This window comes from Neopelma chrysocephalum, unplaced genomic scaffold (genome assembly GCF_003984885.1).
Source record: "Neopelma chrysocephalum unplaced genomic scaffold, ASM398488v2 Primary Assembly neopelma1_227, whole genome shotgun sequence".
Taxonomy (NCBI): Eukaryota; Metazoa; Chordata; class Aves; order Passeriformes; family Pipridae; genus Neopelma; species Neopelma chrysocephalum.
The window spans coordinates 107,220-116,713 of record NW_020897889.1 but is presented as its reverse complement, the minus strand read 5'-3'; the positions used below and the strand labels follow the sequence as shown (position 1 = coordinate 116,713).

The 9,494-nt window shown below is 56.9% G+C and overlaps 1 protein-coding gene and 1 long non-coding RNA gene across 2 annotated transcripts; both read right to left on the bottom strand.

Moving 5' to 3' along the window:
• Positions 1 to 318: 318 nt before the first annotated feature.
• On the bottom strand, positions 319 to 4,167 carry PRAM1 (PML-RARA regulated adaptor molecule 1; the record flags this gene model as incomplete). The annotated part of the gene is made up of 8 exons (XM_027703450.1): positions 319 to 579; positions 1,052 to 1,086; positions 1,636 to 1,669; positions 2,336 to 2,498; positions 2,746 to 2,839; positions 3,115 to 3,169; positions 3,482 to 3,594; positions 3,977 to 4,167. Coding segments are annotated over 8 exons (690 nt in total), but the record flags the coding sequence as incomplete, so codon positions are not given.
• A 24-nt stretch (positions 4,168 to 4,191) lies between these two features.
• LOC113977370 lies at positions 4,192 to 9,472 on the bottom strand. Its single transcript, XR_003537324.1, has 2 exons — positions 8,261 to 9,472; positions 4,192 to 6,708 (listed from the first exon to the last, which is right to left on the bottom strand). It is a non-coding gene; the product is annotated as an uncharacterized LOC113977370 (long non-coding RNA).
• Between the last annotated feature and the right edge of the window lie 22 nt (positions 9,473 to 9,494).

Genomic DNA, 9,494 nt, shown 5'->3' with positions numbered 1-9,494 from the left:
TGAATGTTCCCGCAGGAATATCTACCCCAACAGAACCAACTTCCCCACCAGCTCTGCAGGGAAGCTGCCCCGAGGCCACAAGGTGCTGCTGAGGTACCTGGTCAATAATCCACAATATTTTAGAGTATTTCTGTGTCCAGTTTGTCTCTGGCTCAGGCCAGGAGTGTTGCTGGAGCTGGAGCATGGTGCAGAAGAACGGGGTGGGTGGGTTCAAGACTGAGGATCCTCTGGGAATGGGGAGATATTAAAACCTTTCTGGCCCTGACTTTAACCCCCAGCCAAAAACAAGGCCACAAAGCCTTCTTGAACCATTGCCATATTTTACACAGACAAAGCAAAGCCACAGTGAAGTTGTGACTTGAGGATCTCTGGCCCCTGCCCCGTGGGACAGGACCTGTGCAGCCCCACGTGCTGAGCGGCTGCTCTGGCAGGGTCACGGTGGATTTGCAGGCTGGCTGAGAGGAAGCAGAGCTCCCTTCCCATCAGGAGTGTGGTGCCTGGTGCTGTGCATGTGTCGGCCCCTGGGGAGGTCTCTGTGGTGCTGTCTCATGCCTTTGGCCTTAGCGTGGATCACTCAGCCTGCCAGAAGTAGATAAAGTGTTTGCTCATCAGCAGAGCTGAAACACAGTTGCCTCTGTTCAGCTCCAATTTCAGAGCCAACTGCGAGCTGGGGGATGGAGCCTGCATGTTGGGGGTGAGCAACTGCTTGGGAAAGGGGAGTCCCAGTTGTCTGGGGGATCAGGGACACCTCAAAGGACATCGAGGGGGCCCTGGGGCTGACAGCAAGTGAGGGAGAAAGCTGAGATGGGAAAGGGTGCAGGGAAGTCCAAATAATTGGGAATAGCGGAACGTGAAGACCTTTGGGGAACTGAGGGCAAGTAAAGAATATCCCAGGAAGAGGAATCACAAAGAGGGAGGGGAGAGAGGGAAGGTGGCAAAACAGCAAGGGGTCAGGAGGGGAGGCCCTGGTGCTGGTGTGGGGTCTCTGCTGCTGGTCCGTGCCAGGCAGCACCTGGTGAAGGGGCAGGGCAGCAGCTCCCTCTGCACCTACCATAAATCTCAACGTCATCATAGATGTCAGTGTCCCTGCAAGGAGAAAGACAGGGTGCTGAGGACAGTCCGGTCTCCCGTGTCCCCATCACCTCCTGACCCTGAGGCAAGGGCCAGCTCCTGCTGCTCTGTCTGTTCCATCTCTCCTGACTTGTCTGTGGGCTCTGGTGTCCTCCTGCAGTCCCATTTGCTCCCTCCCAGCTCTCCCCACAGAGCTGGGACCCTCCAGTGTGGGGTTAACACGACTCTGGCCCCTCTCACGGACAGTGGCCTTGTTCCAGGCTACTGGGAGCTGCAGATCCGGCCATGCAGAGGGGCAGCACCTTTGTGCTGCCACCAGCAGCCTCTGGGCATGTCCCACATGAGGGACCACATCTTGGGGAGTGCTCAGTGTGCCCCAGTGCCAGAACTTCTCCTGACACCAGCAATGGCAGGTTCCACCCCAGGGTAACCAGCCCGTGTCGGGTTTATGGTCACTGCCTGGGCCGGATGGTTTTGAGCTGTCAGAAATGGTTTGGTGCCGGGCACTCACTGAGCAGTTGAGCTCACGGCGGGGGGAGGAAGGGGTCGGGGAAGGGTACTCACAGGTGCAGCATCACGGCCCGGGGCACGTAGCCATCTGCAATAGAGCGAGGAAAAACATGTCAGGTTGTGCCGGGAGCTGCGGCATCAGCGGGGACTCACGCCAGCCCCTGCCCCTGCCCAGGACTTGCAGGGTTTAGCAACACCTCGTGTCCCCAGGGAGAGGTGAACGTGTCCCCAGGGAGAGGTGAACACGTCCCCAGGGAGAGATGGGACAAGGCAGAGCCGGCTCTGGGAAGCTGAGCTGGACCCGTGGGAGGAACCTGCTCGGGGCAGTGTCAGGGAGGAGCCTGCCGGGCTGGGTGGCAGCCTGCGGGGAAGAGCCTGATCCCCGTCTCTCTGCCCGGAGGATCTGCAGCCCGTTTCACCTGTGCATCCCTCCGTGCAGACACAGCTTGTGGACACCGTGCCCATGGCAAAGCCTGGTGTGCCAGGCTGGTGGCCGAGAGGCTCCGGGGACTGGAAAGGCTTTTAGCAGAGGGAGAGAGGACAAGCCCCGCTCACGGTAGAAATGGAGGAAGAGCAGGACGTTTGTGCAGAGAGAAGTGGGAACCTTTGAGGCCCAGGGTACCTGCCAGGTCTGTCTAACGGCAGGAGAATGTCTCTCCTGCGGTCTGGCGGGGCGTGTGCGTACGAAGAAACTTGTTCCTAAAATTGCTGTGCTCCCCCCTGCGGGCAAACCCTCATCCTCCTCCAGACTTACACCTCCTCTGGCTGTTCCGGCAGAGGATTTGCTCCTGATTGGTAAACTGAATGACATCAAGGATCTCTCCTCGTCGCAGCGGCAAATTCTTCCCCCCGCCCCTCCTCTCTGTCGCTGCAGGGTCGACCATCATCCGAGTCAGGACGTTGATGCTGCCTTCGAACTGAAACACAAACAGTAGAGCCCTTAGGGGAACTGAGTCAGGCAGGTCTGACTGCCCTCCCTGCTTGGAAAAAGCAGGTGCCTTTCTAAGGTCTGTGGGACTGGTCTGACCTGGGGGAACAGGGCAGGTGGGAACTGGGTATTGACTAGTCCCTGCAGAGCACAGCTCCTCTCTGCCATTGCATTGCACCCTTCCCAGGAGGGGAGAAGGAGCTTAGAGGGATAAGGGATCACTCGCTGCTGCTCACCTTGAATTTCTTCTGAAACTCCCTGTCTGCCTTGTCTTCCTTCTTGCATTCCTTGAGCGTCATGGTCTTTGTCTTCTGGGAGACCTGGGCTTCTCTGCAGTCGTTGAGAGTCACAGGAAGGTTCAGGTGACCCCACGCTCTGATCTCTCTCATCCCTTTCTGCCCCCCCGGCTGCTGCCCCATTGCATTTCCCTGCACCAGCTCTGGGGCTGCTGGGGGCTCTTGGACCAGGTGCACAGCCTGCAGCTTGTGCTTTTCATGGGCTTTCCTGCTGCAAGCACAGCAGAAACCATTAAAGCACCAGCTCTGTCAGAGCACCAAGGAAACCTGACCATTTTGGGACCTTTAGAAAAGGAAAAACCCCGTTACCTCTGTGCAGCTGCCAGCAGGGCAACCCTGGGAGAGGCTCGGCCGGCATCTCCACCTGTAAAACCAAACCCCGGGAGAGGGGCTGCCATGAGGCTGCTGTGAGGTGTAAACACCTGCCAAGACAAGATACAAAGAGCAGCAAGAGCTTCCTCCTCCTGGGACCAAACCCTGAGTGTGCCCCTGAGCCTGGTGGGATCAGGGTTTCCCGTGCCCATTTACAAGCAGCAGAGAAACCCATCTCCCTCCTGTGCGTGGCAGCAGCGGGCTCAGCACGGGCTCTGCTGCTGCCTGTGGATCTTCGGGGCCTCAAGGCTCTGGGAGCTGCAGCTCTCACCCCAAACAGCACCTCAGCCCCTCCCGTACCCACCTCCTCTAGGGCGGGGATGTGCTGGCGGCCGGGACACAGGAGGCAGCGGAACGCCTGGGTTTCTCCTGGGCGGCCCAAGAGACTCAACGTCATCATATATCTCATCTTCATCCCTGTGGCAAGGCAGAGCGGGGTTGGGGGCCGAGGGCAGAATCGAGGCTGCCAGGAGGAGGGTGGGCAGCAGGCAGGTGGGCTGCCCGTGGGCTGGCCCTGACTCTGGGGCAGAGCGGGACAGCAGCTCTGTGCCCTGTGCCAGCACAGCAGGGCCGTGGAGGGGACGGGCAGGGTGTGTGATGGCAGCAGCCGCAGCAGTGCGGTAACGCAGCCCCCGAGGGGCGGCAGCGCTTCGCACCGCGGGAGCTGCCAGCACACGCTGGGCTCCAGCAGCAGGCAGGAAAACACCAGGAGCCCCTCGCTGTCCCCTCTTGTGCCCTTCCCACTGGGTCGGCACAGCCTCGAAGCCCCCAAGTGTAACAGAGCTGTCTCTGTCCTTACCCCGCTCCGCTCGGAGTTCCCTGCAGCGGGAACCGCCCCGGTGCAGCACAGCCCGGCCTCAGGTTACCTGTGGGAAACAGCAGAACAGGAGGGAGCAGTGAGGGGGTATCTCGTATTTTCTCCTCAGCTCTAACACCCACCCTGAGGTCAGAGCCACCCTGGAATGGATTTAGTGCAGAGAGGAGGATATGGGGAGATAAAACTGCACATCTGGATCAAGGAAGGAGTTTTTACTCCATAGCTCATCTAGGGACTTTCGTCCAGCACACGGGGGCACAGCTCACTGGGGACCTTGAATATATATTTTCCCATTCTTATGACCCTAATATTACTTTCTCCCTGGACAAATGATGGAAGGGGAAGATGAAAAGACCAAAACAGGTATTTTGAATGTGAAAACCCTAAATTCCAGTTCTGTACCAGTGTTAGGGCAAGCCCTGGATATCTCCATGTACTCAGAAGCATCATCAGCCAGAACATGCTGCTGTACACTTCAGGACTGCCAGCATGCCCACATGCCTGCTGACATCCCACTGTTTTTATCATCAGCCTCATCAGCAGCCTGGTCAACCAGACCAACCAACAACTGGCATGAAGACCCAAGTACAACATCACAGCTCTGCCGGGTTATTCTACCAAGTAATGCACAATCAAATACTAGCCCCCAAAAATCATAAGATTTGCCCAAAAAACTAACAACAATAACCAAATCAGAGCGGGATGTAATTCTAGATGTTCAGACTTGCCTCAGTGCCCATGAGACAAATAAATACTTGAAACATTGCCGGTTTGTAGGACATAGGGAGAGCAGATTGCTGCCTTCTCTACCAGGGCTGCTCAGCCCTGGGCCAGGGCTGGTGATATGGGTGAGCATCTCCCAGCACAACAGCACAGCCAGCCCTGATAACACCTTTTAATAGTAACACAAACCAGCTCGATTTTTCAGTTCTCATAAGGAAATAAGGGAGGCTCTACTCTCATGGTTAGAGAAGTTGAGCAAGAAACGGGATTTGAAACAGGTTTCATCACCCAGAGTGTGGATTAGCAGAGCAGCAGCTGTGAGAAACCACTGCAGTGGCCTGGAACTAGAAGGCCACTGTGGAGCGTCCAGGGCTCGTGCTGAATGGAGAACCACCTCACCCAGAGGCACCAAGCCCTGCATCCCACAGGCAGCAGAGAGCCTCAGCCTCGAGGCCAAAGGGGCAGACACACACCCTGGGTGTTAACTTGGTGTGTAAGTGGTTCTTGTTCATGGGATGGACCAGCTCTGCTTCCCGCTGGTGGGGCTTGTCTGCTCTAACAGCCACATGAGGATGGACTGGTGGGAATGGACCCCTGGAAACTCTCATCCAACCTCTGCTCAGAGCAGGTCTGGCCTCGGAGCTAGAGCAGGTTGTTCAGGGCCTCATCCAGGGGAAAACTGAGTATCTCCAAGGATGGAGATGCCTGTCTTCCTGGTGCCTGCATCAGGGCTGCACCATGCTCACAGGAAAGAGTCTTCTCCTCATGCCTAACTGGAATTTCCCCTACTGCTTGTGCCCACCACCTCCAGCCCTGCTCCCAGGCACCTCTTGGGAAGAGTCTGGTCCCACTTCTCCCCCCATTAGGTCACTGTAGGCAGTGAGATCTCCCCTTCCTCTCTCTCCTCCCAGATGAACAAGCCTGGGTCTCAGCCTTTCTTTCCTCATGTTCTCCAGCCCCCAACCATCTTAGTGCCCTGCACTGGGCTTACTCCAGTTTTTCAGCATGTCTTGTGTTACTTACTCCAACTTTACTCCCTACAAACACCCCAGGGCCTGATGCCTGTGCCCAGCCAGGGACAGGGCAATTTGTTACCTCACCTGCTCTCCTTCTCTCTCATTCCTTTCCACATGCTATTGCCTATAAAAGCCCCTTTGGTATTACCAGCCCCCACTTCTCCATCAGCCCCCACAGTATTTCCATTTCACAGGAGATCCAGGCTCTAAGTGGGGACATTTCCCTTCCTCAACAAGCAGCATCCTTCCCTGAGGGACTTCCAGGTGTCTGGCCATACCCAGCTGAGCACTCCTTGGTGGCACTGTGGCAGGATGGAGAGGTGTCCCAGGATGTGCAGCTGCCCTGACCTTTGCCAAATCCACGACAGGAGGGCGCCAGGGCTTGGCTGGCTTCACTCCCAGCACCCTCACGGGTGGCAAAGGCTTCCTCTGGGGCAGAGCTGGGAGTCCTGTGTGCTGGGGGCTTCCTGCAGCGACCAGGGGGGCTGCAACCACTGTGCCTTTGGCTGGAACTGCTGGAACACCCTTGTCTTTGGCAAGTGGCCGTGTCTGCTGGGCTGGCTTCCTCTGGGGAGGATCAGGGCCAGCTCCCACCTCCTTGTTCAACACATCTCCTCCTCCTGGCTTTGCAGGCGCTGGGTGGAAGTTGGCGTCTTGAGCCATCCCCTTCTTCTGCCGTGCCATCCATGCCAGGGCCTCCTGGGTGACATGAGGAGGGGAATGCTGTGCCACACTCTGACCTGTGCTGTGGCACGGAGAGGCCCTGCTGTAGTCCACTCTCCTGGTCCGGGGGGGTTCTGGAGGGGGCTTGCCCTTGGAGCCCATTGCAAGGGTCTGTCCTGGCTCTGGTCCATGAGGTGCTGCAGGGTGACTCTCTGGCCAGCCCCCCACTTCAGGAGGGTCTTTCCTGATCCCTTGGAACTTTGCCCTCAGGTGTCTCACCACAGCATCTCTCCCCTCCAGATGCATCTGCGACTGTTAAGAAAAAGAATTCCAGTTAAAACACCATGGAGGAAAAAGAGTCAAAATTCCCCCTGGGGAATGTGGTATTCCTTCAGCATGGCCTCACACTAAGCCTTCTCCATGAAACAAGGTCTTTGCTCAAAAAGGTCCTGGAATATGTCTGAGGAAACAACACCAGGCTGCTGGTCTGATCCACCCTTTGTCCACTACCAGGGACCATCAAACTGGAGGGATTGGGTCAGGGATTACACCCTACTAGTAGAATCTGAGATCCAGAGATTGCCCAGGGCTCAGATGGGAGCAACCTGCCTTGCCCTGGTCCTGGTTCCCATGAAGAACCACAAAGAGAGGGAGACCACACAGAGCCGTTGGATCCCTCCCTGCAGGAAAACTCGGGATGGTGCTGCTGAGACTCATCCCACCAAAGCCTGCATGCAAAAAAACAAGGCCAAGAGGCAGCAGAGCTGGCCTACTTTTCTGACCTGTGTGTTTCCTGTGCAGCTCACACCGTGTACACGCAAACCAGGTGCCCTCAGCTTCCTCAGTGACCAAAATTCACCTTTTTCTAGAGCCTTCACAGAAAGGCTGCCAGGAGGAGGCTGGATGGCTCTTGGAAGAAGAGTGCCAGCTTGGAGCAGGATGGGGCTACATTTTTTCCTAGGCTTCTCAGATGGACCTTGTGGAAGGGGAGGGATCACGTTACCTTCCCCATCTTTCTCCCACCCTGATGTCCCCAGACCACAGTGTTTCTTTGCACCAGAGCTGCTGCTCTGCTGGAGCTGCAGGCTTTGATTTTGGAGTTCTTCTCCTTCTGGGATTTCAGTTTGGGTTTGTACTTGCGTAATTTTTTCTTTCACAAGGGAAGGGCTGATTTGGAGAGAAGCTGGCGCAATGTTTTCAGACATAACTGATCAAATGTATATGTACACCTACATAAACACAAGTTCTTCAGGCAGATGCCCCAATTCCCCTGGTAAACCCTCACATGCAGCATTTGGCACAGCCTGTGGTGAAGCAGAGTGATTGTGCTGTTTCCTGCACACCAGGCAGTGGGGCTTTCACCCGAACTAGTGAAAAAAAGCCACTTTTTCTAGATTCCCAAACATGCTGCTGGGATTTTTGGCACTTGAATGACTCAGTGGTTTGTAACCATCAATTTTGGGGCTGTTCCATGAACTGGGACTTGCCCAGAGCTCTCAGGTGTACCTGTGGGATACAGCACCACTGTGACTGTGACGAATTCCAGGTTTTCCAATGTATTTTGTGCTGGTGGAGCTCTCCTGGACTCAGTGGGAGTGTAGCCTCCTCTTTTCACAGATGTTTATATCCATCCCAAGTTCATCCAGCAAAGCTCCCACTGAGCCCAGGAACAGGTCAGAGACCTTGGAAGCTCCGATCAGCTCAGACACACAGGAGGACTTTGCCTTCCAGGAGGAGTGAGGGCCTCAGATGGATTCTGTCCCTCACAAGGACATCCCCAAAGCCTTCCCAACCAGGAGACACAGCTCCACTCTCAGTGTCCCCTCCTCATGTCCAGCATAGCCCAAGTCTGGTTCTTACTCACCATTTTCCATCAGTGGATGCTTTCCTGTGTGCTCACCTCCTTGCTGAAGACCACCCGAGGCACTCCAGGATGAGCCTCTCCGAGGTCCCCCTCCCCTGAAACCAGAAGCTCTTTCCTAACGGCTGGTGAGGACCTGTGTGCAATGCCAGGAAGTCGCTGTAGCCTGATGGTGAGACAGCACCGGGGGGAGGAGAAAGAGGAGGAGGAGCAGCTCTTGGCGGACAGGGAGCTTGGCTCTGCTGCTGTTGGAAGCTCGCAGCCCACCAAGCCCTGCTGCCCAGAAAAGTCTCATCCAGAGAAGAGCCTGGGTTTTGGGAACCGACTGCAGGATGTGAGGGATGGGCCTGGGAGGGTGGGCAATGCCCTCATCTGATGGTGGCCGATGTGAACCCTCTGCAGGTCAGGTCTCACAGCCACACGGGACCTGCAGAGGGTGGGAGTGATTTGTGGGGGGTCACACAGCAAAACAGCCCCACACAAACTCCTCTGGGAAGGCAAGGGAAGCTCTGCACAGGGCGGTTCTGCATTGGGCCATTGCTGTGTTGAAACATCCTGATGTCAACTGTTTGTTGCCTCAGAGGCAGGAATGGTCTGAGAGGTCAAGCCCTGGGCAGGGCTGCTCTGGCTGGCTGGTGGATGCTGACTTCCCTGCTCCAGGGTGGCATCCCTCCAGTCCTTTGGGAAGGTGTCCCATCAGCAGTGCCTGCAGTGGCTCCTGCCTGCAAATTTAAGGATAAGACAGAGGTTGTGGACACGGGGAAGGCTGGGATGAGCACCCGTTGGCCAAGGGTGGTGGTCCTGGGGGTCCTGTGGAGGGCGATGGGTGCCCAAGGCAGGCACTGGAGGGTTTGATCCCACCAGCTAGAGGTGGGATGGGAAGGGAGGTCCCACACGGGACCCACAGGGAGCCAACACGGGGGCACAGGGTGGGCAGACAGTGGCGACAGCCACCTCCTCAGAGAGGTGCGTCCCCATCCCCACCTGCTCCACTGCTCCTGCTGCCGCCACAGGGACAGCACAGCCCCGTCTGGGGGGACACGGAGGCCCAAGATCCACGTTTGGGGATGAGGGGTGGCGGGGAGGCCCTGAAAGCCGTTTTTGGGGGAGGACAGGGATGGGGGAGCTCAGGGGGGTGACAAGAGCGCAGGGGCTGTGCTGGGGGACGGGGTGAGCAGGAGAACGAGGGGCCGCGCTTGGGGGTGAGGGGAGCTCAAGGGCCGTGCTTGGAGGTGAG